The 26,891-nt window shown below is 59.3% G+C and overlaps 3 protein-coding genes across 4 annotated transcripts; 1 reads left to right on the top strand and 2 right to left on the bottom strand.

Annotated features, from left to right (window-relative positions):
* The first annotated feature begins 6 nt into the window (after positions 1 to 6).
* On the top strand, positions 7 to 4,992 carry DALRD3 (DALR anticodon binding domain containing 3). 2 transcript variants are annotated; one of them, XM_032411245.1, is made up of 12 exons: positions 7 to 184; positions 508 to 2,062; positions 2,136 to 2,431; positions 2,553 to 2,809; positions 2,890 to 2,969; positions 3,054 to 3,182; positions 3,561 to 3,631; positions 3,750 to 3,811; positions 3,900 to 3,982; positions 4,065 to 4,247; positions 4,333 to 4,446; positions 4,550 to 4,803. In XM_032411245.1, exons 2-12 carry the CDS (start codon positions 1,898 to 1,900, stop codon positions 4,784 to 4,786), a joined length of 1,677 nt encoding a protein of 558 aa, XP_032267136.1. In that variant the 5' UTR covers positions 7 to 184; positions 508 to 1,897; the 3' UTR covers positions 4,787 to 4,803. The 2 variants fall into 2 exon arrangements, with proteins under 2 accessions (XP_032267136.1, XP_032267138.1); XM_032411247.1 differs by lacking the exon at positions 7 to 184 and having other exon boundaries at positions 427 to 2,062; positions 4,550 to 4,618; positions 4,702 to 4,992.
* On the bottom strand, positions 4,774 to 12,220 carry WDR6 (WD repeat domain 6). Its single transcript, XM_032411244.1, has 7 exons — positions 11,996 to 12,220; positions 6,320 to 8,801; positions 6,128 to 6,211; positions 5,921 to 6,037; positions 5,704 to 5,822; positions 4,999 to 5,603; positions 4,774 to 4,866 (listed from the first exon to the last, which is right to left on the bottom strand). Exons 1-6 carry the CDS (start codon positions 12,093 to 12,095, stop codon positions 5,143 to 5,145), a joined length of 3,363 nt encoding a protein of 1,120 aa, XP_032267135.1. The 5' UTR covers positions 12,096 to 12,220; the 3' UTR covers positions 4,774 to 4,866; positions 4,999 to 5,142.
* A 167-nt stretch (positions 12,221 to 12,387) lies between these two features.
* Positions 12,388 to 26,117, bottom strand: P4HTM (prolyl 4-hydroxylase, transmembrane). Its single transcript, XM_032411248.1, has 9 exons — positions 25,779 to 26,117; positions 25,492 to 25,573; positions 17,221 to 17,411; positions 16,282 to 16,378; positions 15,242 to 15,404; positions 14,468 to 14,653; positions 13,661 to 13,751; positions 13,331 to 13,454; positions 12,388 to 12,828 (listed from the first exon to the last, which is right to left on the bottom strand). The coding sequence occupies exons 1-9, from the start codon at positions 26,115 to 26,117 to the stop codon at positions 12,608 to 12,610; spliced, it is 1,494 nt and encodes a 497-aa protein (XP_032267139.1). The 3' UTR covers positions 12,388 to 12,607.
* Between the last annotated feature and the right edge of the window lie 774 nt (positions 26,118 to 26,891).

The raw sequence follows: 26,891 nt of genomic DNA, 5'->3' as shown, positions 1-26,891 counted from the left end.
CTCTCCGGCCCGACGGGCGAGCTCCTCTTTTGGCCGATCCCGAAGCCCGCCCCGCCACCGTCACCGCACCGGTGGCCTGGTTTCATGGGACCAACAGGAGTAATCCTACCCTGCGGATCTAATCCGGATCGGGACCGGTCCTAAGGGAGGCCCTTACCAATCTTCCTATTGTTTTGGGGCCCAGGTGAGCGCCTCGTTCCCACTACACTCGGCTTTACCGCCCACTTCTAGGTCCGTCTTCTGGTACTGGGAATGGGGGGTCCTGATCTGGCCCCAGGGCAAGGGACCACCACCCTCCCGGGGTTAGTCCCCCCCTCCCCCGCCCACGGCTGGACAGCGGGCAACGGAATCCCAAAAGCAGCTGTTGTCTCCAGAGCATTCCAGCTGCGCTTGGATTTCGTTCCCTGCTCTCCTGCCAGAGCAGCGTCCTGGCCTAGATGGGGTGGGCCAACCCCTGACCCCAGACATACTTTATTTGGGTCTCTCTGGTCTCCGCCCCTGTCTCAGGTGCGCCCTCAGGCTGGAGATGGTGGGCGTAGACGTCGGAGAGCCAGGGTTGTGGTCATCTCTTGAACCTGGAGTAGCACTGACAAGGGAGGTTGGTCCCAGGGCCTTTGGACAGGGCTGCAATGGCGGTGAGTCTCACAGGGCAGGGCCACCCCAGCCCGCAGCTCGCTATAGATAGCCTTTCACTTCCTGGGGAAAACCCACCCCAACCGTCTTCGTGTACCGAGAGTAGCTGAAGTCCCCGGCTTGGCCTCCAGCCTCCAGCCTGTTAGCAGCTGTCCCTGGGTCATGCGACTGCGGAATGGAAAGCGCTTTGGAATGACACGATCACTCCCGTTGAGTGGGCACCCAAGAAGCCATCGGGAATGTCGTGTCCGCCCAGTGCTCTTTCGGCGATCCCAGCAGGGCCTTGCAGCCCTGGCCCAGAAAGGGGTCTTGCCAAACTTCCTGCCCCTAGGATCCCCTCCTTTCTGAACTCTGGGCACTCTCACTGCTCCAGAGCAGTAATTATGGGTTTCCTGCACTCTGTGCTGTGTCGGGTTCAATCTCCATTAAAGAAAATAGAGAAAAGGGGGATTTAAGTTACACTGAAATGAAAACATTCCGGAGTCCTCTTGGGACAGAGGAAAGCGCTCTCTGTAGTTGAGTGGGATGCTCCCGACTGAGAGCAGTCCTTTAGCTGGGTCTTCTCATGGTCACACTGTTTATTTTGCCTACAGTGGTTCGTTGCCTAAACCAGAAGGCCAGAGTATCCCTGATAATGTACACAAGGTTAAAAGCATTAAAAACTGGTAATTCTGGAAAGTATCATGATGGTTCTAATTCCTCAAAAATCAAGAAAAGAAATTCTACCAGAGTACGCATTTATCGGGAGTAAAGACCCAAATAGCAAAGGACGAATGGGCTGTAAATAACCTGAAGCCGCAGAACACAGATTCTTTCAAAAAATGAGATTTTTTTTTTTTTTTTAGGAGGTCCTGAAAATGGTTAGCTGCCCTATTCCGCTGACAATTCATTTGGAACTTTTGACGTTTGATCAAGTGTCAAATGTGGGGAATGAAACGTTATCACAAATAGGTAAGATTTCGATGAAACAGTCGGGTCTGGGCCCCACCCGGTAGCGAGGATCCTTTCCCTGGTTGCTAATGCCGGTGACGACGACGGAACTCTAGGCCGAAGGCGGACCTCGCGATGCCGGGGCCGGACAGGGCAGGCGGGCCACGCGGAGGGAGTGCTGGGACCGAAGGTCGAAAGCGGCCGCCACGGTTCCCTCTGGCGCACCTGTCCGCTCAGGGACCGCCACCGGATACGCGCCCGGGCCAGTCGGCCCTCCCGGAAGCTCGACCTCTTGACGTTTTGCTTCCGGTTCCGCTGGCTCCTTCCGGTCGCCATGGCGACGGGGCGCTTGGGGGTCGGGGAGACCCTAGGGGCCCTCAACACGGCCCTGGGGCCTGGCGACCCCGTGTGGTTCAAGGAGACACGCGCCCGCCACCTGCGCGCCCGAGACTTCCTGGCGCCGCGGCCCGCGCTGCAAGCGCGCTTCGGGGACGGACAGGTGGGCGCCAGCCGGGCCGGGATGTGCGGCCAGGGGCAGCGCCACAGCCCGCTCACCGCCCTTCCTCCCGCAGGTGCCCGAGCGTGTGGTCCGTGCGGTCGCCGGCCTGCAAGGCCCCGGCGTGGCCCCGGTGCTGCGCTGCGCGCCGACGCCCGCGGGTCTGGCACTCCAGCTGCAGCGGCCCGCCGTCTTCGAGCGCGTGCTCGGCGCCGTGGCCGCCTATGTCGCGCCCGCCGCGCCCGCCGCGCCCGGCCCGCGCGTCCTCCTGCACTGCCCAGCGCTGCGCGGCGCTCCAGGCGCGCTCCGCTTGAGCCAGCTGCGCGCCGTGCTCGTGGCCGATCATTTGGCGCGAGCTCTGCGCGCGCATGGGTGAGCGCGCCGCGGGGCCAGAAAGGCCGGGGTGGCGAGCTGGGCCTAGAGCCGCTGCGGGTGGGCAGGAGGGGGAGCTGCGGCGGGTGCTCGGGCTGAGACGGCCGCCCTCGCTTCCCAGGGCGAGTGTGCGGCTGGTGCCCGCCGTACGGGACCCGCACATGCCGACCTTCCTGCAGCAACTGCGCGTGGACTGGCCCGCTGCCTCCGAGAGAGCCGCCACCGAAGCCCTGAGGAGCCTCGCGCTTGCAGAGCTTAGCCCTGCCCGGGACGGGGGAGCCCTGCCCCCTGGCGTCCTGGGCACAGTGTGCCTGAAGGAAGTGATGCAAGAACGGGGACGCGCAGCTGGCTACGACCCCAACCTGGACAAGTGTCTGGGTAGGAGCTGGAGCCTCGCAGGGCCGGACAGAAGGTGGGGACCCTGCGCTCCTGGCTGGCCTCAACTGTGTTCTCCGCAGTGACTGAGGATCTGCTCTGCGCGCTGGCCGAGCTGCAGGAGGCTGTCCGCCACGGGCCTGGGGACGGCCCTCCAGGCCTGGTTAGTGACTGACCCCCCACCCCGTGGGCCTCTGGCAAGCCGGGGATCCTGTGTCCGCCCAGTGACCGTCCTCCTACCCTGTAGGCAGCGGCCCCGGATGCTGATGCGGGCGGCTGCATGGTCGTACACGTGGTGAGCTGTGAGGAGGAGTTCCAGCAACAGAAGTTGGACCTGCTTTGGTGGAAGCTGGACGAGCAGGCTCCGCTCACACAGGTAGGTTGGTGATGGTGGAGCGCCCCCTCCCCCCCCACCAACCGGAGGGCCCTTGAAAAGCCATCAAGGGGCACGGTAGCTGATGAGTCCATAGGTGACTCTGGACCTTGAGGGAGAGGTTAGGCTCGGTGAGCGGGCGCTTGCAGCAGGTGCAGCGGCCCGGGAGAGGGTGGGCTCTGGGGGCCCATCCCAGAGAACACTGAAGAGTAACAGCTTGGGGACGCTGGACTGTGCGCTGAGGGGTGGGCTTGAGACGGAGGCACAAAGCCTGGTGGCAAAAGGCTGGAGGAGTCCAGGCACCAGGTTTAGGTCCCTCCAGGGGTTTATTGCTGGAGGTGTGTCGCCCGCTGGGCTAAGCGCCTGCTCTCTCCCGGACAGAAGCACCTGGTCTGTGGCCCAGTGAAAGCAGCTGGTGCCCCCGGCGCCCTGACTGCCCCCGAGTACTACGAGTGAGTGAGGCTGGAAGGGAGGCCACTGAGTCAGGGTAGTTGAGGTGGGGGGGGGGGGTCTCACCACCAACCCCCCCTCCCCCCCGCAGGCCCCCGGCTCACTCTTCTCCACACGCAGGCTCCGGCACGCCCAGGTGTGCAAGGCGTCGGCCCGGAAGCGCGGCAGGGAGCTGGCCCGAGGTGCGCCTGGGGGGCCGGGCTGCGCTCTGCGGTTGGGGCGGTCACCCGCTTCCCTGCGCGCCTGCACTGACCCGCTCAACCCCCGCAGACCCGGCCTGGATGGAGGTCGTCCGCATTCTCTCTGTGGCGACTATCAAGTTCGAGATGCTCAGCACAGCCCCGCAGAGTCAGGTGAGCCCGGGAGCCCGACAGGTTCAGGGCTTGGGGAACAGGTTGGGTCGTGGCTGCAAATGTGCCCCCCCCGACCCCCCAGCTCCTCCTGGCCCTGGCCAGCGGCAGCATTTCCACAAAGGGCACCAAGAGCGGCACCTTCGTCATGTACAACTGTGCCCGTCTTGCCACGCTATTTGAGGGGTACAAGCACAGCACGGAACAAGGTCGGTACCCCACTTTTCCACCTGTGAGCAGTCTCAATTTCTCACTGCTACAGGACGAGGTGAGTGTCCTCCTGGGGAGCTGGGCACCTGCAGGAGGTTGGGACCGCCCCTCCCAGCGCCCTTCACCTCCCCCCGCCCCCGCAGGGTGAGTGGCTGCTGCTCTTCAACAGCGTGCTCCCCTTCCCAGACGTGCTGAGCCAGACTGCAGACCTGGCGTGCGCGGCCCCGGGGCTCCACGCGACGGCGCGCACCGAGACGGTGAGGCAGAGAGGGCCGGACAGACACTGCGCGCTTGATGCTTTATTCTGGGCTGGGCACGAGATCAAAGAGACCAGCCAGTGACTCAAGTCTCTGTCTCTAGATGTGCAAGTTCCTGGTTCAGCTCAGCATGGATTTCAGCTCATACTATAACCGCGTACACATCCTAGGGGTAAGTACACAGCAAGGGGGGGGGTGCTTGCAAGGGTGCAAGGGAAGCAAAGAAGAGACCAGCAGGCCCCTTCTCTCCTCCAGGAGCCTCGACCACACCTATTTGGTCAAATGTTTGCCCGTCTCCAGCTTCTGCGGGCCGTGCGTGAAGTGCTCCACGCTGGCCTAGCCACGCTGGGTCTCCCTCCACTGAACCACATCTAAGGCCACAGAGACCCCGACAGCTAGGAATGTTTACAAAGTCATGACCTGGAGAAAAGATACAAAGATGCTGTTAGAGACCTGGAATCAAAATAAATTGCCTCTGTTCCGTACAAAGCCGGGTCCTGTTGGTGGGTAGTGGGGCGTAGCCTGGGTCTGCCCGAACAGCACCTGCCTCACCTTCTGTTCCTGCTCTGAAGTCAGGAGCCCGCGGCTGCCACCTCCTCCTCAAGGCACACTGGGCATGGGCACAGACGGCCGCTGCTGTTCCACCCTGTCTGCGAGCAGGTCCCATGCCCAGCACGCCGGCCACCGCGGGACACCTTAATCATACCAGTTGTAAACCTCAAGCCCCTGGCCCCCAAGAGCACAGCGGTGGCCAAACTCAGGGCTTACAGGCCAGCAGTCCATGTCAGCCACGTCTGGGACATGGTACACGGTACTGTTCATGAAGGTGGGCTCACCATGCCCCAGACGCCAGAAGGTCAGCCGCTGGTCGATGGAGGCTGAGACCATGAGGCTTGGGCTTAGGATCTTGAGACCTGTCACATGGGCAGCATGCGCACAGGGGACGGAGTATTCCTCTAGCACACGCAACTGGGGCACCACCTCAGCACCCCCCATGGCCTCTTCCAGCTCCGGTGCCTCCACAGCCAGCACAAAGACATGGAGAGAGCCATCCTCACTGCCACTGGCCACGAGATGGCCCTCACGTGTGGGCAAGGTATGCAGGCTGTTGACACCACAGCTGTGAGCCTGGAGGGTCAGGCAGGGGGCGCCCAGCCCTGGAGGGAGAAGACGGTTGTCAGGGCCCAGCCCGCCACCTGGGTGAAGGTGAAGTGCGAGGCGGGGAGGGACGGCCCCGGCTGTCCGCTAGCTACTCACGGTAGGGAAGCCCAGCGTCTGCTGGAGGCTCCAGGGCAGCGGAGCCGTGGTCCAGCACGGTAGTGAGATCCCAGAAGGCCAAGCTGCCGTCGGTGGCCGCGCTGCACAGGAACAGCCTCCTGGGGGCCGGGCAAGGGCAGCTGGGTCAGTGAGGGAGATGGGAAGCAACAGGAGCCCCCACCCGGCCCACGCGGGGCCCCCGGGCGGCCCCTCTCACCGCCGCTGGTTGGGTGCCTCATGGGTAAAGGAATGGACCTTGAGGACACACCGCTTGTGGTGGAAGGTTTCAGCCAGGAGCTGCAGCCGCCGCCCCGAGTCCTGCAAAAGGAAGAGCCTGGGGGGGGGCGAGGGGGGGGCCAGCTCAGAACCCATTCTGGACAAACTTCCAGCCCTGGTGTCGGGGCCCAAGGCACTCCGCTCTCACCGCACTGCTCCGTCACTGCAGGCTGCAGCCACTAGGGGGCCGAGGCCAGGCCGGTCGAGCTCACACACAGCCAGGGACATGTACCTGCAGACACGACACCGGCCAGCAGTCAGGGGAAGCCTGGGAGCAGCGGCAAGGGGCCAGCCCTGTGGGACGGCAGCCCACGCTCCCGCCTCGCGGTGCGCACATCACCTGGTCTCTGGGTCCACCTTGACCATCCGGTGCCGATTGCGCTGCCGTTCCCAGTACTCATCTAGCCGGTGGGACGAAAGGTGCATGACATGGCAAGCAAGGCGGCTTGGGGTGCTGGGGTCCGGGGTGACCATGATGCTGAAGCAGTGCATCTCGGCCCGGCCCCCCGCAGACACCACATGAGCGGTCAGGCCTGGCCGAGGATCCTGAGGGCCACCTGGGGTACCGATGCCCCACACGGCCAGGGCGCGCACGGAGGAGATATGATTACACACCGCTGTAAGTGCGTGGGCCGAGCCGGTGACGGTGGGGAGTGCCAGGACACAGACGGTCGTGTCCTCGCTGCACGTGATCACGATGTCGGTCAGGCCCGGCCCCTCGCTGCCGGGCTCCACGTGGTCGGGCTGCATGAAGCTGGGCACCTCAAATTCAGGCCCCAGAGTGATGGTACCCACACGCTTCACACAAGTGATCTCACGGCCATGCAGGCTCTCGCGGAGAATCACATGCGGCCGGGTGCAGCCACCCAGAGCCCGGTAGAGCATGACGTCCCCGTCCTTGAGGTAGGCGAAGGCCATAGCCGCCTCGGTATCGGAGAAGGCCCAGGAGCGGTGCCCTCCACCGCAGTTGACGATGTGCAGCTTTTCATGTGACCGGGGACTCCACACCACAAACTCGTTGGCATGGAAACCCAGGATGACCATACTCCCATCAGCCACCATGCGGAGCCCAGCCACCCAGTTCATGCCTCGACAGGACTTCTGCCTGAGGACCGGCTGCAGTTGGCCGCCTCGCACAAAGAGCTGATAGTAGGCGCCATCGCGCCCCGTGGTATACACGTAGCCACTGTGGCAGGTGACGGACGTCACACCCTGCTTCCCATGCAGAGAGGGGAGGGCGGACACAGGGCCCCACTCGGTAGAAGCAGTCTCAGCCCCCTCACTACTACTACCTGCTCCAAGAGCTCCAGCGATAGCCCCGGCCTTGCCCCCAACCCCGAGGTCCTTGAGCAGAGCTGGTCTGGAGGGAAACAGCAACACAGAGCCCCGGCGGTCCCCACACACCAGGAAGTCACCAGGGGGTAGGAAGGCACTGCACGTGTGCCATCTCTGCTTGCTGGGCGGCAGCAGGTAGCGGCAACGTTCCTTTACAAAGATGGCCTTACCAGAGGGCGCAGCTGAGATTTCCAGGCAAGCCACCACACCGCCAGGGCCCGATGCCAGCAACAGGAGTTCCTCGTAGCCACGCAGGGCCCAGCTCAGGCTATGCACTTTCCCACGGAACAGGGTCAAGTCCACGGCTGCAGTTGGAGTGTTGATGGGGACAACCTTGACACGACCCTCCCCATTGGCCATGGCACAAAGTCCGAAACCCTCAGGACCAGGGGCTGCCTCCAGGAGGCAGTAGGACTGAAAGCGCTTGTCCTCCAGCAGCTGCTCCCAGCACTTGACCTCAAGGTCATAGAGATACAGGGCCCCTGTATCAGTCACTGCCAGTAGTCGCCAGGAGCCAGCCAGCGTCACAGCCTTGAGGGTACCTGGCCTGCTGCGGGACTTGAAGCAGAGAGCTGAGACCCCTGAACCCGGGTACCCACGCCCTACCAGGTGCCACAGCCGGATGCCCGAGTCATCACCCCCGGTGACCACCCAGGCCTGCCTCTCATGGGCAGCTATAGCCCGGATCCCACGGCCCTGGTGGCCCCGAAAGGCCTGAAGGATCTCCCCTTCATGGCTCCATACCAAGCAGACACAGTCCTCTCCTGCACTGATAAGGTAATTCTCTAGGAGCTTGACCTGCCACACACGGGCGCTGTGCCCAAAGCAGTGCCCAATATTCTGCACCCGACCCCCAGGCACCCGCAGGTCACCCACCTTCCAGATGCGGACACTTCGGTCTTCTGAAGCTGTGGCCAACAAGCCCTTGCTTTCCAGGTACGACATGCTGAAGATGACCCCCACGTGCCCACTGACACGTCGGTCAGGGGCCACCGGCTTATTGTCTATTAAAGCGGCTGCAGGGTACCAGACAAGGAGCTGATTGGAAACTGCACCTGCCACTATGGTCAGCTCCTTCCAGGTATCTCCGATCAGACAGGCTGAGGAGAGGGTGCACCTGTCTGTGCAGGGCACCTCCTGCAGCATGCACCCTACCACAGGGTCGTACAGCACGACCGAGTTATGGCCCAGGGCCAAGGCCACGTTGCCCTCAAGCCAACGTGCATCCCAGATCCAGTCAGTCATGTTCCACAGGCCAGAGCGCCAGAGCTCCCGGAAGCGGCCCTGTCCCCAGCTAACTTTCACAATTCGGAGTCCCTTGCTCCCAAACACAGCCACCATAGCCTCCGAGTCAAGGTCTCCATTTGGTTCTGGTCGCACCCGAAATCCGTGGATAAGATAGTGGCCAAGCAGGTTCTGCACGCGCTTCATCATCCGCAGATGGCCACCAAAATCAAGGCTGTACACCAGGACATCTGGCCCCTCACCTAGGCAGAAGCAGAGAGCCACATCAGAACCTCACTCAATGGGGCGCCTGGGTGGCTCAGTCGGTAAAGCGTCTGCCTTCGGCTCAGGTCATGATCCCAGGGTCCTGGGATCGAGTCCCACATCAGGCTCCCTGCTCAGTAGGGAGCGTGCTTGTTCCTCTCTCTCTCTCTGCCCCTCCTCCCTCTGCTTGTGCTTTCTCTCTCTCTCTCTCTCCCTCAAAAGAATAAAATAAAAAAAAATCTTTAAAAAAAAAAAAAAAAAAAAGAAGAAGAAGAATGCTCACTCAACTCTGCCAAGCCATGAAGAGACGGGGGCAGGGAAAAATCGGGCATGGAGTATAGCCTGCGAATGCACTAGAACATGCAATCCTGCTGGCTCGAACCCTGGAAAATCCTTGGCCTCAGTGTCAGCTGGACTTTTCAGTGCTGACTTTCGGACGCCTGCCAGTCGCCCAACACTCAGTTCAACCTGGCTTCCTCAAACGCCGCCTCTTCCTCACCACACCTGACGGTTCCAATAGGAACCCTCGAAGCCCTTGTCCCAAAGCCCCAGCTGCATCTGCCTCTACACACAGTCTTCCCACTCTCCCTCCCCCAGAGAAGAGGCTGTCCCCAAAGGTGATCCTCCCACCTTGGGACCACAGCAGAACCCCTCTGGATTTCCAAGAGCTTTTTCCTTGCAGCTCAGATGTAACCATGTTCAACACTGACGGGAAAAACCAGGACAGGCGGCCCCCACTTTGGCAGCCAAGACTCCCATGACCCTCAGCGACCTTCTGGCTGCCCTGCGGGCCCCTCTCACTCTATTAGCTCACCTTCAAGTTCTCTCAATGCTCCTCACTCCACTGATGGCTCCACTGACTGTTACCAGCTGGGTAACGGTCTACCCAGCCCCAGCCCCAAACCAGGAAGCTCACCGCTTATTCTGCTAAACTTCCCGCATCTTCTCATGTTCTCAGTCGCCAAGTTCCATGTGCTCATTTTCTAGAAATTTTTTAAATCCTTCCCACCACAGTGACTTTGGTCCAGGATATCTATCACCTGTTAACCTGAGATGACACTAACAGTCCCTCATGCTATTTTTAGACTGCAGTTTCAAGCTCAATAGACATGCGTTGAGCATCGATTATAAACCAGACAAGGAACTACATGCTGTAGTGAGTAAGACAAGCACAGACCCAGGCTCCTGGCCATCAGGCAGACACTAAACAGTATCACCCAAGTAACCTACATTGTCATAACTTTGTTAAGTTCCAGGTAAGAACTATAGAGATTGCTTTAATATAAAAAAGGGAAATCCAGTGATTTTCCCTCTAGAAGACATTTGGCAGTATCTGGAGACATTTCTAGTTGTCACACCTGGGAGTTATGCTAACTGGAATAGAAGCCAGGGATGCTGCTAAATGTCCTGCAAATCACAGCCCCTCACACAAAAAATGATCTGGGCCAAAACGTTAATAGTGCCAAGACTGAGAAACCCCGGTGTCATCTAAGCAACTTGGTGAGTGTCAGGGGAGGCCACCTTGAGAACGTAACATTTAGGCTGAGGAATCAACAAGCAGTGATAACCAGAGGAAGAGTAGGCATGGGGGAGATGGGTGACCCTTTCTTGGCAGATGGAATATCAAGTTTAATGGCCCTGAGGTGAGCAAGAACTCTAGGTTGTGTGGTTGGAACAGGAAACAAAGGGCTCAAAGGATGGGCTGCTGAGGGGGTCTGGGAGCCAAAGTTGCATGGCCTCGAATGATGGCAACAGGTAAAGAAACAGACAGATGCCACAAGTATGAAGTCAAAATCAACGAGAGGGGCTTGGGGACTGAGGAAGATGCTTGGGCTTGAGCACCTGAGTGGCTGTCGTTCTCCCTGCGCAGCTGGAGCACCCAGCAGGAGGATTTCCATTTGAAGGCACCTGTGCACTTGGGCCTGGAACTCACAAGCAAACAAGGCTGGAAATTGAGATTGTAGGTGCAAATGGGTGGAATTTGAGAATTGTAGCAATATAAAAGTCACTTTGGAAGTCACAGGAGCAGGGGAATTCACTTGAAGAGCCTTCTAACCTGCATTTCCCAAGTCATTTCCCTGTTTAAAACCCTTCATGAGGCCTCTCTCTGACCATAAAGTCAGATCTAGGCATAAAATGGTCTGGCCTCAGCTCATTTCTCCAGCCTCTTCTCCCAGACCCCACCCCTGCTCAGCCTCACAGGAACTCTCTCTCCCCCAAAGTAACAAATTCTCAGTCTCAAGGCCTTTGGCATGCTTACCCTCTGCCAGAACTCACTGCTTCTCTTCTCCTAGCCCATTCTTGTGATTCTTTGGGTTTCTGCCTACCTATCCCCTCCTGCAGGAGCCTTAGGAGTCTAACCCGTGGTAGGAACCTTGGGCTCCCAGAGCCCCCACACCAGATCACAACTGGGCCATCCCTTCACACACACAAAACCACCCCCTAGGATAGGAAGCAGCTCACTCAAGGCTTGAACTCCAGTGCCCTGCCTCAGGGCCCTTAAAAAACAGCAGCACCACCATCAGTCACTAATGGCTTCCAGGTGAGCCTCGATGCTCTCCAGGGCTCTGCTGCTTCAGGTCCCAGGCTTTTGATGGCCTATGCTTCTCGACCTGCCCTTCCCCGAAGGGATATCAACACTGGATTTCCTGGATGCAACCACCTCAGAAGAGGCCTCAGCGTCTGCCTCCCCAAGCACTGGCCCGCTCAGAAAGGTCTCATCCCTGGTTTCCCGCCACCCCATCCTCGTCGTCCCCACCTACCATGGAGAAGCCTCACCCACCCCTGGGAGCCCACAGCCCCGCCTACCAGGCCCCTCCCCCGAGAGGCCACACCACAGACCACCCCCCGGACCCGCCCACGTTGAGGGGGCTCCCCCCCGGCTCCCGGCAGGGGCCACACGCCGCTCTCCCTCCTTGCCCCGCATTCCAAGCCACTGCGTTTCCCCGCGGCCCCACCGCCCTTTCCACGTCAGCTGCAGATTGTAAAGGAACTCGATAGCCACATCGTTTTTTTGTCTCTGGGGCTCCTCCGGCCGGGCCTCCAGCCCGCCATCTCCTGGCTCCCGCCCACCTCGATCGGGCTTCATCCCGCCGCCTGTCCTCCTCTTTGGGGGCATCCCTTTGTTCTCATGGTCCCGCCCCATGCAAGCGCCCGGTTTCTTCGCTAGCGCGTGCCTCGAACCAAACCTCACCCGCCAACAGCCGATCCCCCACGCACTCCAGACCCGTGACCGGGAGGAGTATGAGCTCCGAGGTTGCCCGCGGCCAAACGTAGTCCTCGTGAGCGTCCATGTCGGTCCTCGAGCCGCTGCGGCTGCCTTGGCCAAGAACGGAGCTGAGCTCTCGCGAGACGAGCCTTCCTCGCGCGCAGCAGAGCCGGTCTGCGGCGGCCTTAGCAACAGGTAGAGGAGCCCAGGGTAGCCCGCTGCCAATGTCCAATCACGACCCTTCGCCCCACGAAATCCAGCTCGTCATTGGCGAGACCGTCCTCGCCCCTCCCTCTGACGTGACGCTCGCCGAGCGCTGCGGCGGGCTCCTACCGGCCCAATCTACCTCCCCCCGACCCGACCTGCGGCTTCTCGGCCCCGCGGCTCAAAGCCGTGTAGTTTTATTTGAGGGGGCAGCATGGGTCTGTACACAATAAATAACACGAATATAGGAACTGTGCCCTAATCGCGGCTGGAGGCGGGGATGGGGCAAGACATCGGCCAGGCCTTTGGCCGGCATCTGGACAGGGGGACGGCAGGTCCCCCGACCTGGGGCGGCGGGCGGCCTGGGACTGGGGGCTGAGGCCGACACTCCCCTCAGAGCTCCACACGCGCGTCGCGGTAGGCCCGGTCCAGGGCCCACTCTGGCTGGGAGTCGGTGCCACCTTCGCGGGCCAGGCGCGCCATCTCCTGCTGGAATAGCGCCTGCCGCGCCCGGCTGGGGTCCACATTGATCCAGTTGTTGGCGATCCACTTAGTGCCGCTTGTGACCAGGCAGCCCCCGTGCAGGGAGTAGTCGTCCACGTCGCCCACCCAACCTAGGAGAGGAGGATGGTGTGAGCAAGGGAGGTGACCAGAGGGACTCTAGGCGGCGTTGACCTGAGCTTGACCTCATATAGGCCAAGGGCATGGCCAAGGTGGGCCCAGCCGTGCACACATAGGTGGCAAAATCTGGCCCCACGGCCTCCATGCGGGGCTCAGCATCTCTCTCCAACTAACGCACTGACAACACTCCTGGTCTTCTGAAACCAGCTTTCTTGCTGCCAGACCTGTCCGCAGCCTGGGTTGGTGACAGATGTGTCCCAGCCCCAGTGAGCTGGAAGGCTGGAGCATCAGGGAATCAATCACAGGGGTCAAGATAACCCAGGAGGCTACACAGGTGCAGGCCGCTGAAGTCACTGAGGATGATGTTTAGGAGGCACCGGGGGCAGGAAAACATTTGTAGGGGTGCTGGAAACATCCCTCGGGGGGGGGGGGTCTCTGGGCTGGTTAAAGGGAAGCTTCCCTGAAGGCACCCTTGGCCTGGTCACAGGCCCTCACCTTGTCCATCAGGCAGGTAGTTGTACCAGAAGACTGCTGTGCCCTGCTGGGGCTTGACACGCAGGTTCCCCTTGTCACAGTGCCTCCGAGTATCACGGAGATCAACATCATCCTGAATCAGACTCTGTGGGCAGCAGGATGGTGGGGTTTTCAAAACCCCCGCTGTATGGCCAAGAGCCAAGGCCAGGCAGCCAAAAGTGGCCAGAGGGAAACCAGTCAGAAGTGCCCAGGGGGTCACTTGGGCCCATCATCCCAGGTCTGGAGGGGTATATACTATGATTGCCCAAGGCCCTGCCATCCCACCAGAGTAACAGCCTGGTTGGCCCTTACCATTTCATCGTAGGTTCTGTTGTCTGCTACAGGGAAGACAGTCTCGCCCCCACCGGTGACGTTGTTCAAATAAAACAGCACTGTCATGTAGCTGTAAGGCAGGGGGCCCGTTGAGCAGTTGTGGACACTCCCACGGGCTTACCTGTGGGCAGGATAAGCTGCCCAGGTTCCCAAGGGCCAGAAGGGCAGGCCGAGATCAGTGACAACACTGCAGGTCAGTGCCAAGATGTTCCTAGCCTGTCCTTCCTCCCACAAACCCAGTCTCTTTCTGTGTATCACAATGTTTTGTGTGACCAAGATCACAGGTGCACTTGGCTAAATTATGTGGCTGGCTGGGAAAGGTAGGCTAGCAGCAGCAGCATAGTCCTGCAGAAGGGCTGGCCGGGAGTAGAAGGGGCTGACCCAGAGCAGTCACATGAAGAGAAGAGACCTGCCTCCCAGCCTGAGCAGGGGAGGGGGACACAGCTTCAAGGGGAGAAGCCGAGGCCTCCAGCAGTGGAGGAGAATCAAGATCCAGGGGAGGGGGCGCCAAAAAACCTGGAGACCCAGGCTTGCCCCTTGCCTCAGCACTCTGGGGACAAGTGTCAGTGTCTGTGGGTACCTTAGTTTGGCCACTAAGACAAGATGGCCACCCCTTTCCTGCCACTTGGTAAACAAACTGGGAAGAGAGATGGGGTATCCTCAACCAGGATGGCCCAGTACTCTCCTGGCCCCATACAGGAGCACACTGTTAGGGCAGGGCTGTGTTTATGTCCCGGGAATGCCTGGTCTGGGAGTTGAAGGCCACCCCAGGTGGGAGGTACTTGCCGGCAGGAGGTCTCGAAGGGTACAGACTCATTGGCTACCAGCTTGGTATGGGAGCAGATGGTCTCTGGGTACACAGGCCCGCTGTCCACATGGGCATGGTAGTGGCCTCCCTCTCCATACCGCACAACCTGCAGTGGCTCGCTGAGCTCCACGATTTCAGGTGACAGGCGGGTGAGGCGTAGCACCCTGGTGGGCAGCAGGCATTCAGCTGGGCAGTCCCATACAAGGTGGCACCCTGAAGAAGCCAGACCCCAGACCTGCCACAAGCTCTGCCCCTGTCCACCTGCCCTGGAAGCCCCGAGCCCCCCCCCCCCCCCCCCCCCCCCCCCCCCCCGGGGGCCCCCCGCCCCCCCCCCCCCCCCACGGCAACTGGCCCTGTAGTAGCAGGAAGGGGTTACTCATGAGCCCTTCTCCCTGGATGCCAGAGACCACACTGGGTGGGGAAGGTGAGATTTCCACTAAATTGGGAGTGGGGATCACTCCCTCCAGGAAGGAGGTTGCTTATCTAAAACCCCTGGCTGCTCAGGGGCAGGGGGTCCTGTGGATAAAGATAAGTCATTTCTGTAACTCGCAAAAAACAAACATTCCAATCTATTTCTAATCCCAAATGTATATTGTTTGCCCACAATGAGGATTAATTTGCCTTTGTTAATTGCCTGTCTCTTAATGGGTCCTAATCCTGGTCTAACAAGTAGAACTTAATCCGGAGTTGGCTAATTAAGCCTGTCCTCTTGGCGAGGGCCCCGCATGGCTGGCTCCTGCTGAGGTGCTCACCTCTGGCGGATGGCACGCATGACGTGGTGGGCACCTTCACCCTGGTAGAGCCACGTGTGGTGGCTGTTCCGCACCAGCTCGCTGGATGCCGCCTTGTGGCTCCTCATGTACTTGTGGAAGTCCCGAAGGTCCATGTCGGAGAACTCCTGCAGGCTCAGCACTCCTGCGCAGGGCACCCATCATCAGTGCCCCCCAAGCCCATGTGAGGAGGCCTCAGGGGCAGGCTGCAGCATCCTACCTACCCCTGGCCTCAGCCACCGGAGGGCCATGTGCACCTGTCCCCCAACCTGGACGCTTAACCAACTCAGTCACTCAGACGCTCCTAAGGGAGAAACCTTCCATTGTTTGGCCCAGATTTCTCTGAGGGTGGGGAACACTCAAGGCCTGTAGGCCTGTCACCAGCTCTGTACATAGGGGCAGTAGCAGCATGATGCCCCTCCAGCCACAGGTCTTGGCCAGATCTTTCACTCTGGGTTCACCAGCCACAGGACCATTCTTCCGAGTTCTATTTCACTGTTGTACCTTCCCCATTTCGCCCAGAACTTGGGCATGTGAGTGATGACTATACCTCAATAACGCCCTGGGAATTATTACCAAAGGGGGGGTACTTGCATGACAGCTCCCCTACCCAAACCCAAACCACCTCCAGCACCCCAGCAGTTAGCATGACTCTAGGTGGGCATGAGGAAGGCAAGCAAGATCTTTGTTAGACCAGAGAGGGCGTCTTCTGGGGAAGACCCCGTGCCTGGCTGGAAAGAGGTAGATGAAACAGGGTGAACAGCCAAGCTCAAGCTGGCCTCACCAGCCCTCTGCCAACCAGCAACTCCCCTCCTGGAGCCCAGACTGCCTGTCGAGGTCAAAAGGGCCTCCAAGAACTGCCCTCTAGACTGTCACCAAGGCGAATGGGAGGACCCAGCCTACTGCCCAGGAGTGAGGGCAAGGCTGCATCCTCACCTCCTCATCTCTGGCTGCTCTAGAAGCTGGGTATACGGGGGGCAGGAGGCTCATAGGGACAGAACTGTGGCGAGGTATGAGCTCACCATCACCATCAGGGTCAGCCTTGATCGCAGAGTACATCTCCTGAATGTTCTCTGGAGTCATCCACCGTCCATTTCCCAGGCGAGTCTGGGCCAGGACCTGAAGCACAAGATGGTCCCTCAGTGGAGTGGCCCCAATGATGGAGAGCCACCAGAGCATAGACAGCCACCCAGTTCTTGCTGTAAGGGCTAAGGGTTCAGGTGATGAGGTAATGGGTGAGGACACAGGACAGAGCCTGAGGTCCCTGAGCTGAAGGGAGGGTAGGCAGAGAGAGGCCCACAGGCATCTGGGGCGGTGGCCAGGAAGACAGCTGAGAGACCTGTGGGCCATAGGCATTCCTGGTCCTGTTGGGACTGTGGCCTTCATGGCCAGCACTGTCAGCTGGTTGGAGGAAGACAGGACTGTGACCCACTCAGATACTCCAGGTTAGATGGGGGAGGCCAAGGCCTGGGTGTGAACAGGGAGTAGGCATCAAGGGGAGGCCTGGCCAGGGCATGACCACCAGGCTTGTCAAGAAGACCAGGCTCAGTGGGCCACTCTGCATAGGCAAGGGACCCTACACCCTGCCAAGACCTCTGTCAGAAGCCTGGTGTGAGAGGCATATAAAAGAGAAATGCAGACTTCTGGCTACCCTCAGACCTCCATGAGTTCTGTGGGGTCCCCAGCCATGGCAGCAAGGAACCCAGACCACAGATGGCACACCACCCAGGAATTGTGATAATAAATGTCATCACCCCCAGGGGGATTCTCCTGCTACCTTCTGGGGTTCCCAAGGCAGCAAGGGGCTCTCCAGGGAAGGATAAGGAGGGACCCTGGAACTGGGCATGCCCCAGCTGATCTGAGATGGCACCTGACTCTTGGGGCCAGGGCTGAGCAGGCCACCAGAAAGACAATTCTAGGCACTCCCACCCTGGGCCTACTCCAGGCCCCAGGATCCCAACCTCACGGAGCTGCAGGCGACCATCACGGTTCTGGTCCAGCAGCCGGAAGAGGTCCAGCTGGCTGACCTGCATTGTGCCCATTGCCTCCTCGTATTCTTCAGTGGGCAGAATCTGGCTGCGCTGTAACCCCTTCATCTGGGCCAGGTGGATGATGAGCCGACACTCCTCATCACTCAGGAAGCCAGGGATTTCTGCCAGAAGAGGAGGTGGGTGAGGCCAAGGACTGAGCCAGGGCACCGATTCAACCAGTGCCTTCTTCTCTGCAGAGCTCCTGAGGTACTCCTGTCCCCTGGTGGTCCCCAGGTCGGGACTTCACACACCCCTCTGCCTCTACACTGGACTCTGACCCCAGGATTGAGTTGTCCTGCATAGGTTGGCTAGCATTTGGAATGTGGGGCTTTTTTTCTTTGATGCCAAGAGCACACATTTCCCAGGGGAGCCCTGGGACGCTTGCTAGAGCTAAGCTGAGCAGGGGCTCAGCCACCTTGGGGTGGGACTGAAGGCCAGAGGGTTGACCTCCACTTCTGATTGGGTACATATTTTAAAGTGGGGTGATGGCGACTGGGTTTTGCTTTCATTTTTGCTTTTCAGGATTGTTCAAATACAAAGTGTAGAACATTCAGTGCTGTAGGCCAGTCCTTGCCCTCCACTCTCCTGCACAAGTGGGCGCTGACCATCTGCCCAAGGCTGAGTGGCCCAGTGCTGGCACATCCGTCAGTGGAGGTCTCTTAGGTTTTTGGCAGATGCTGAGAAGATGCCCCAGGTGTCCTTTGCTTTGGAAACAAGTGTACACTGAACGTCATGCCTCTAAGTCTGAGTAAAGGCCAGGCAGGCTTGGGGCTTGGCTCCAGTGGCTGGATGCCCCCACACCAGCTCCACAAGCAGCTTGGTCAAGCTGGAAAGTGAGTCTCACACCTGGGGAGCTCACATCCCAATGGCCCCAGGCACTCGTAGACAGGAGCGTGGGCCCTGCTTCCTTCCCTCCTTCCTAGGAGAGAGGACTTCGTTAGATGGGGACCAAGAGGCCCACAGAGGAACCGACTGGAGGCAGGGCCCCACTGCCACAGTGACCCTCAGAACTGCAGAGCTGCCTACCACCTCTCTGGGTTATGCTCCCAGCGTTAAGGTCCAGGCGTTGCCAAGAGGAAGGAAAATGGCTGTTCAGAGCCAGGACTGGAAAGGTTTCTAGTGGTTATCACAGCAGATCACACTGAGGTGGCACAGATTCTGTGTCCTGTCCTAAGCACATCATCGGCTCCTTAATCCCTACACTCACCCTAGAAAGCCGGGCCCTCTCAATTTGCCTTTCTTATCCATGACGCATGGCAGGCACAGAGACGTGAGCGACTTGCCCGGGGCCTCCAGGGCTGTTGTATTCCAGAGTCCATGCTCAAGACCACATTCAGCTTCCCTGGATAGATGACCCAGATGTGATGACACTGAGGGTAGGATAAAGGCCCCCACCCAGGCCTGCTTGACCCCCAACCCAGCAAACCCAGAAAGGGTGTGAGCCATCCACTGTGGGGGGAGGGGAGGCGCAGCTCTGGACAATGGGTTCGACCAAACTGCTAATCAACAGTCACCTCCTGGTAGCTTAAAAAACAAATAAACAAACAAGAAAAGTAAACCAGAAAAAGAAAAAACACAGGCCCAGGTTTCTTCAGTTTATTAAGTGCTGGTAATCCGCAGGCCCAAAGATGCCGCCAACCTCTACAGGCCCCTGCAGTGTGCTAATCAAATGCAAACGGCCCAGGCCAGCACACTGGGGCCTAACCAGATGGGTCCCCGCACCTGGGACCTGCACAAACCCTGGCTCCTGGGGTGTGGGCACAGACCTATATAGGCCTCAGCCTCAGCCCATTAAGACCAAGGCAGACAAAGCAGGTGATGGACCAGGGGCTGTGGCTGTTAGCGGTGCTGGTGGTGCTGCTGGGGGGCAGTGGGGCAGGGCCCCCCCGGGGCCCCACACGGTGCATGCCCATTCCCCAAGCCATGGCCCTGTGCCACGACATTGGCTACACAGAGATGCGGCTGCCCAACTTGCTGGATCATGATACAGCGGCCGAGGCTCTCCAGCAGTCAGTCAGCTGGCTGCCCCTGCTGGCCAGGGAGTGCCACCCTGATGCCCGCCTCTTCCTCTGCTCCCTCTTTGCCCCTGTGTGCCTCGACAGGTAGGGCAGGGGCTCCTAGGTGGGGGGGGGGAGGGGGTGGCCTTTCCTCTGCCAAGGCCTGTTCACTAACCATTGCCGTGTACCTCTCAGTGCTGAGGGCCGACAGGGGTGGGGAGGGAAATGAAGGATTGTCCTGTCAGGGTGTTCCTGGCCCAGGGGAGCAGGTGCCCATGGGACAGAGGAGACATAAGCAGGGGACCATCAATGGTGAGCATTGTTGGCATCAAGGGCTCTTAAATGTCAAGGTATGGCAAATGGGTAGGCTGCTTTGGGCTGGGGGGCTGGAAGCCCCTCTCCAGTGAGGTGTGGAAACTGTCTGCCCAAGGGATCCTGGCAAGAGATGGAGCTCATCTGAGGGCCTTTTCTCTGAGCCCAGAGATTGCAAGGTTGATTCCTCTTCTCCAGCCTAACCTACCCCGGGAACAACAGCTCCTTCAGTTCCTCCTTTGCAGAGTGAGGGACTGTCCCAGAGCCTCAGGGTGACCATGCCAGTAGCACCAAGAATGGGCTCTTTCAGAATCCAGTGATCGGGCCTCTGCTCTTTGCCAACCCCAGCCCTGGCCAGAAACTGCAGTCTCCCACAGGCCTTTCAGGACAAGAGGGAGGGCTCTGCTTTCTCCCTCCAAGATGGGGAGTGAAGGCCCAGAGCGCAGGGCGCTTCACATACAACCCTCTCCAGGGCACTGGACGTCCGCCCAAGCTGGAGGGGGAGGTGCGCTGGGAAGCTGGAAAGCAGCCCGGGCCACGCGAGGACGGTGGGGGCTGTAAGACCGAAGCGCTGGGCTGGAGGCAAGCCGGGCTGAGAGCTGTTGCTAGGTGACCAGGTGTCGTTGCCCAGCAACCGCGAAGTCCCAGGCTGCGCCTCTGTACTGGGAGCTGCGGGGGGCGCAGGGTGGGGGGAGGCGCGGGAAGGAGGGAGGGGAGCCCAACCCGGAGTCCAGGAAGCCCGGTCCTGAGAGCCCTGTCGCCCCGATCCTTCCATCCTCCCCCCCCCCCCCCCCCCCCCCCGCCCCCCCCCCCCCCCCCACCTCCGCAGGATCATCTACCCGTGCCGCAGCCTGTGTGAGGCCGTGCAGGCCAGCTGTGCGCCCATCATGGCCTGCTACGGCTACCCCTGGCCGGCCATCCTGCACTGCGGCCGCTTCCCCGCCGGCCACGGGCTCTGCGTCGCGGCTCTCTCCAACGGCTCCCGCCTGGGCCGCCCACGTGAGTCCCCGCACGGCTCCCAGGCCCGGCCCACCGGCAGCTCCTCACCCTACCAAGCCACTGCCCGCAGGGCCAGGCACACGGGTCTCTCTGGTAGGGGAGACAAGGGAGCGGCCACAGCAGCGGGTCTCAGAAAGGGTGAAGAACCGGGGACCAGCGGGAGGGCCCCCCTCCCCCGCGCTGGCGGCCCCTCCCCTACTGGCTCCCGGCGGAGCCTCACTCGGCCCCTCCCCCCCAGTGCCGCAGGCCAGCTGCAGGGACTGTGAGTTGCAGGACGCCCGCTCCTCCAACGAGGTCCTGGACGCGCTCTGTGCCAGCGACTTTGGTGAGCCCCTAGCGTCCAGCACCCCTTACACCCACCTCACAAGTGCCTCCATCCCAGCTCCCAGCTCGGTGTAAGAAAAATGAAAGAGGGAACACTCAAATGCTACATACCTGGTTAGAGCCACAAAATAAATGCCTTTAATAAGCGTGGCATTGCTAAAACAACACACCTAACAAATCTGCCTAAGAGGGTGGCAGCCAGGACTTCAGCCCTTCTCTAGGACCCCGATTAAGAGCAGAGCATCAAAGAGGGTGTGGTTCAGCAGGTGGAGGGGATGGGGTTACTCCTCCAGGCCCTGTGCATCACCCCACTCCTCTGATCCCATTCAGCAGTGAAGGTTAGGCTCTCCCGATGCAACGGGTCATCCTTTGGTCTCTCAGACTGCCACCTGGACTCCCGGCTAGAGGTGCTGAAGGCGGGCCCACTGCCTGCCGTGGAACTGGCCCCTACTCTGCGTCGCTGGCTGCAGCTGGATGCCACGTGCGTGCACAACCTCTTGCGAGGAAGGCATGCTGGGACCTACGTGCTAAGTGGGGAGGTGCAGGGCCCCCGGCTGCTGGTAACCACGGCCTATGTTTGGAGCCAAGGCCACCGACATCTGCAGCTGGCTGTGCGCAGGTGGCACCATCACCAATGCCCAGAATAGGGGTTAACACAGGCAGGGAGAGCCCGTGCTGCCCTGGACATACATAAAACCCTCTATCTGCTGCCCTTCATGGATATTTGCAGACCAGAGTCCAGAGGAACCCCAGGAAGGGCCCAAGCGGGGCAGAAGCCCACTTCTGTGGTCACAGCTAAGGGGCCCCTTCCTGAACTACAGTGCTCTGCCCAGACACGAAGGAGATTGGCTCCCTGGCAGGGTAGTGTGTGCTGGGTAGGCAAGACCACCTTTCTGTCCTTCTGTCCTTCCCAGGCCTGGGATGACAGCCTGGCTAATGCCCACAAGCCCTAGCAGCCCAAGCTGTCTCAGGGCAGGTGCAAAGCCTCAGGCTATGCTCATCCTGGGCGGGGTGCTGCTTGTCAAGCCCCACAGACTCAGTTTTATCTGCCTGACCTTTACTGAGCCCACAGTTCCACCAAGCTGCAGGCCCATGGAAAAGCAAAGGGAGTGGGGAGAAATCCATACAGAAAACTGCATTAAGCTGCTTACAAACCTGATCTTATATACACACACACAGTTTTTTCCCTATTTCTGGGCCTCCAGTGTTTGTCAAGAATACAGTCGTCTTAAATAACTGCCTAATTATTTTCTTGAGCTGACTTGGAAATCCTATGATAAAGCAGTCATGGTTTTAAGATAAATTGTTTTGTGTACTGGTGTCAGTTACTCATTGACCTTAAACAGTTACGAAAATGGGCCAAAACTCTTGTTGGCCTTCTGGAAGTGCCCCCTGTGGCTCTTGAAGGGAATGCCAAATCAGGGGGCCAGGGTGGTGGGAGGTCACTCTTGAGCAAGCAGACAGGTGCTGGTCTGGCTGAGTGCCCAGTAAATCCCTCCAGCCAGCCAGTAATGACCAGCAGTGGACACGACTCCGGCTGCTGACTACACTGCCAGCACAAATCAGGCCTCTCCCGCATGCAGCTCACCTTTAGGGGCAGAGGTACAGATGACAAATAGAGAAGATAGTCTCCAGTGATGCTAAGTGCCGAGAAGAAAACCAAGCAGGCTGATGCAAGGGTGTCTGGGAACCTCTTAAGACCAGTTTGAGGTCAAGAGAGGTCTCTGAGGAGGGGATGTGTGCGCAGAGGCCCAATGGAGAGGAAGGCACCCTCTGTGGGAAGAGCCAGGTCTGAGCTTTCTGGTGGAGGGCACAGCACGTACAAAGGCCCCAAGGCAGCATGAGCTTGGGGACAGCAGGGAGTGAGGAAGGGGCAGCAGGAGATGAGGGCACCACCAAATGACACTTAGAGGTGAAGTGGGGATCTTGGAGACTTTTAAGGAAGGGGGTGGTAAGATTGATCTGTTTAGACACAGAATGGGGGTAGGGTGGGATGGAAGGAGAGGGGAGCCGTGAAAGGCAGCAATGTCCCCAGAGAGATGATAATGACTCAAAACTGGAACACCTCCCTTCTGAACTGAACAGGACAAAGTCCTCAGCTGACTTCTGATGGTCCAAATCCTTGTGAAATGCCTACCACAGTCAAGTAGGTATTATGCCAAGAACTCAGAGTAGGACCTTGGTGGCCCAGGTCCCACTTGCCCCAGGTCTCTAGGGACAAAGGTGGGAAACAAGAAATGTTTCCCAAAGGGAGAGACTCTTCCCCAGGAAGTGGTGGGGCTCCCTCCCCTGGAGATGGGGGCACTCTGGGGTAGAACCCAATCCCCTGCCCTAGCTTACATCCTGAACACCCACCCCTCAAGCCCTGGCATCTTGGGTCCCTGAGGCCGAGGGTCACAGGTTTGGAGCCAGGAGCAGCAAGGCAGAGGTGGTAGAGCCCACAGCAGGCCCATTCTCCTTGGGCCCTCCTGCCTTTTTGGGGTGACAGTAGATGAATAAACGGGCAGGTACAGAAGACAGACACTGCTTCTTCTTGAGGTAAGGCTTCCTTCTTTGGATCCATCCAACACCATAGCATTCAGTAACTGCCTCCCCCCGACATCCTCTCCCCTTTCCCTGCCTCACAAGGGGACTTCCTATAATCACTGATCTCTTCTTCATATGGCTCACCTCGTTTCACCAAGGAGCAAGCCCCAGGACTTCCTCGGTAAAACCTGGGACACCGTCCAGCAGCAGACTCAAAGTCAATGTAAGAGTTGGGAGAAAATGGGGGCCACAGCTGGAGGTTCCTGCTGCAGCTGGAGCCCTCCAATTCTCCCAGCCATGTCCCTCGTAATTTCTGGATACACAGACCCATCTGATGGCTTAACCAGAACCAGTTTACCTTGCATCAGATTTCTCCTGCTTCCTACATTTATGGGGTTTGGGTTTCTCATTCTCTGCATTGTAGGACTTTGATGCAACAGCTGCATGTTAGGGGGTGAGGGGTACAGTTATGGGTTCATTTAACCTGACATACATCTGAATTAAGTGCATACAGTTCCCAAGAAGGCTGAGAACACAACCCCTTCAGACATGTCTGTTCATGTCAGTGTGGCAGCAAAGGGGTGAGTGTTGTTCCCTTTGCCTGGATCACCCTTTCTTGACAGCCACCTGGCTTGATCCCATAGCTCCTAGAGGTCTTTGCTCAAATATCTTTCACGGGGAGGCCTATCTTGGTCACCCTATTAAGAGTTTCCACCCCAGTTGAAATTCTGCCTTATCTGTCTGCAATCATTTATCACCATCTGACATGCCATATGTATTTGTTTATTGTCTGTCTCCTTATTTGAATGTCAGCTTTAGGTGTGTGTGTATTGTTGTTTTTTGGTTTGTTTGTTTTTTCCTATTTTGTTCAGTGCTATGTTCCCAGCACTTAAAATAGCACTTGGCACAGACTCCAACCTTACGCAGTAGTAATAATAATAGTAACAATAGCCTTTTAGGGCCCCTCCCACAACAGGACCGACATAACTTATTTCCCTTTAGACTGTATGCACATGAAATTGTTCTCATAGGTCTAGGCATAATTCTCAACCAGGGCCCTCTGCCCCAGGGGTAATGGCATGTGCTCAAATGCTCTGCTTTGGTCCCTAGCCCCCTCCTTAAAGCCCCTAACCCGCATCATCCCCCAGCAGGCAGGAACAGCCCCAGGTCTGCAGGTAAGTGTATCACTGAGACTGGGTACCCAGCGCTGGGTGGGAAAACCTATGCTGGGCGAGGTCATGAGTCTGGCCACCTTGCTGGCACTGGTGGTCTTTGAAGGACTTCAAGAGTCTTCTCAGCTAGCATGTTGGCTATAGAGTACAGACTCTAGAGGCAGGCTGCCTGGTTTCTAATCCTAGCTTCGCCCCTGAACTAGCTGTATGAGTCTGGCCAACCAACCCCAGCTCCTGGCGTCTCACTTTCCCACCCAGTAACCTGAGGGTGGGATCCACACCCACCTCACAGAGGGGTTGTAAGAATTAATTGAAACTATCACATGAAGCCTAGCACATAACCAGAGCTCAGAAAATGTGAGCTTATGATGCTGATTCCAAATGAGGTCACACTGGAAGGTTTTGCCTACTTATGGCAGAACACAACTCCATCCTAAGAACCCTCATCAGACCACAGGGTCCACGTTGGGAGTGAGATTCCTCCTCGGAGGCCCTGAGATCAGCTAGGACCTGGTTATCAGTCTTTCCCACCCTCCCCCAATTCTAGAATGTGACAGAATTAATGATGGCAGGAAGTGTCCAAAGATGGTTTCAGTGAAGTGTTTAGACAATCGCCTCAGGGTCACATTGCCCAGCCCTGTAATGGAAGGATCAGCTGCAGAGTAGGGGTCAGAGAGGGGAGTGTGGAAAGGTCACCCGGTGACCCTATTATAGAGGTGGGGGTTGGTACTTCACTGTGGGAAACCTTTGGGTGATAAGAGCTACTTTGAAGCAGCCATTTTCAAAACAGAAGTCACGTGGCCAAAACGAGCCTCCAGGCGCCCCCCAAACCGCAGCCCCTGGCCCTTCCCAAGAGCGCCCAGCTGACTTACCAAAGAGCAGCGGCTTGAGGCTGAGGGTTCGGATGAAGTGATCCCTGTCGGCGACCAGCTGGACCTTCCGCTCGTGCCCCACCTAAGGGAAAGGGGCACTGCGGGCAGCTCGGGCCCCAGGCCACGCCACCCAAGGAGGGTACAGGCACCCCGGCCCCGAGCGCGACGAGCGGGAGGGGCGCGCGGGGCAAACGACGCAGGGAGCAGCGTGGAGGTCGTGGGCTGCGCGGCGGCCGTCACGGGTTCGCCGTGCAGGGCCTGGAGCGCGGCGAGACGGGAGTCCTCACCTTGATGCCCTCGAGCCGCGTGAGGGGATCCAGGGTCGGCGCGGGCCCGGGGCCCTGGGCGCGGCGCTGGGGCCCGGGGTCGCTGCTCTCGTCGCCGTTGCTGTAGTGCACGAAGAGCAGAAGCGCCAGCACGTTGCCCAGGTACAGGTGCACGAACACCATCAGCACCAGGAAGTAGGCGCGCGAGCAGATGCCGCGGGGCTTGCACAGCGGCCGGACCGGTGCGTCCTCGCAGTCGCCCAGCCCGGCCGCAGCGCGGGCCCGCTCGTGTCCAGGCGGCGCCCACTGCGGACTCGCGGCCTCCGACCTCGGGGCCGCCGCCGCCACCGCCGCCGCCATGGCGCCCCGGTCGCGCGCACGCCCAGGGGAGGGGCCGCGGGGATGCCCGCGCCGCGCCGCGCCGCGCCGCGCCGTCGCCTGGACAACCGCCCCGGAGCCCGCGCGCGCCGCGGTCTCTAGGAGACCGTGCCTGGGGATGCTGCACCCGCTGGAGCCGCCCGCGCCAGCCCCTGCGCGGCGCTCCGTCTCCCTTGCGCCCTGGACCCCGGCCCACGCTGGAGTTTCTCTTCCCGGGGTGGGTTACTGTCAGGAGGAGATGCACAGTCCCCAGGGCAGAAGCCGACCCTCTCCCCCACCCGCAATGCAGAGGCGCACAAGAGCGGCACCATTAAAGGAAACCCCATTAGTAGTTTCTCCGTCCCCTGGTTAAGATGCACTTCTCTCTTCGCTCCCGGGAGTGGGGTGATAGCGACGAAGCCGTGCCAAAAGATGACTCAATAATGCGGCGGTTTGGGGGCGCCGCAGAGGCCGACGATTGCGCATGTGATGGTGTAGGACCCACAGCTTTCGGCACTGTCGTTCGCCAGCTTAGAAGGCCAAGAATGCCTTGGAGTTCTGCTCTGAGGTCGGTGGACCTCACAGGGAGGCCTATAGGAGTCAGGCCTTGGGAAGAAGCTGCCTGATGTTCAAGGTCGCATACGTGCGTAGACGCACGTGGATCCAGACGTGGGATCCAGTCTGTAGTGGTCAGAGAGGGCTTCCTGGAGGAGCCCTGGCACCAGGAAGCTCAAACCCCTAACAACAACCTGCAGGAACAAGCAGGTATTCAGGTGC

The sequence above is a fragment of the Phoca vitulina genome, unplaced genomic scaffold, assembly GCF_004348235.1.
Source record: "Phoca vitulina isolate PV1807 unplaced genomic scaffold, GSC_HSeal_1.0 scaffold13, whole genome shotgun sequence".
NCBI classification, from domain to species: domain Eukaryota; kingdom Metazoa; phylum Chordata; class Mammalia; order Carnivora; family Phocidae; genus Phoca; species Phoca vitulina.
This window is presented reverse-complemented; position numbering and strand designations above follow the sequence as displayed.

Coding starts and splice junctions, on each gene's coding strand:
- DALRD3 (XM_032411245.1), top strand. CDS start 1,898: ATGGCGACGGGGCGCTTGGGGGTCGGGGAGACCCTAGGGGCCCTCAAC. Junction 2,432..2,552: donor CGAGCTCTGCGCGCGCATGG/GTGAGCGCGCCG, acceptor CTCGCTTCCCAG/GGCGAGTGTGCGGCTGGTGC. Junction 4,447..4,549: donor CGACGGCGCGCACCGAGACG/GTGAGGCAGAGA, acceptor CTCTGTCTCTAG/ATGTGCAAGTTCCTGGTTCA.
- WDR6 (XM_032411244.1), bottom strand. CDS start 12,095: ATGGACGCTCACGAGGACTACGTTTGGCCGCGGGCAACCTCGGAGCTC. Junction 6,038..6,127: donor TGCAGTGACGGAGCAGTGCG/GTGAGAGCGGAG, acceptor GCCCCCCCCCAG/GCTCTTCCTTTTGCAGGACT. Junction 5,823..5,920: donor GAGGCACCCAACCAGCGGCG/GTGAGAGGGGCC, acceptor CCCGGCCCCCAG/GAGGCTGTTCCTGTGCAGCG.
- P4HTM (XM_032411248.1), bottom strand. CDS start 26,117: ATGGCGGCGGCGGTGGCGGCGGCGGCCCCGAGGTCGGAGGCCGCGAGT. Junction 17,412..25,491: donor CCTCAAGCCGCTGCTCTTTG/GTAAGTCAGCTG, acceptor CTCTTCTGGCAG/AAATCCCTGGCTTCCTGAGT. Junction 12,829..13,330: donor CTACCTGCCTGATGGACAAG/GTGAGGGCCTGT, acceptor CTCCTCTCCTAG/GTTGGGTGGGCGACGTGGAC.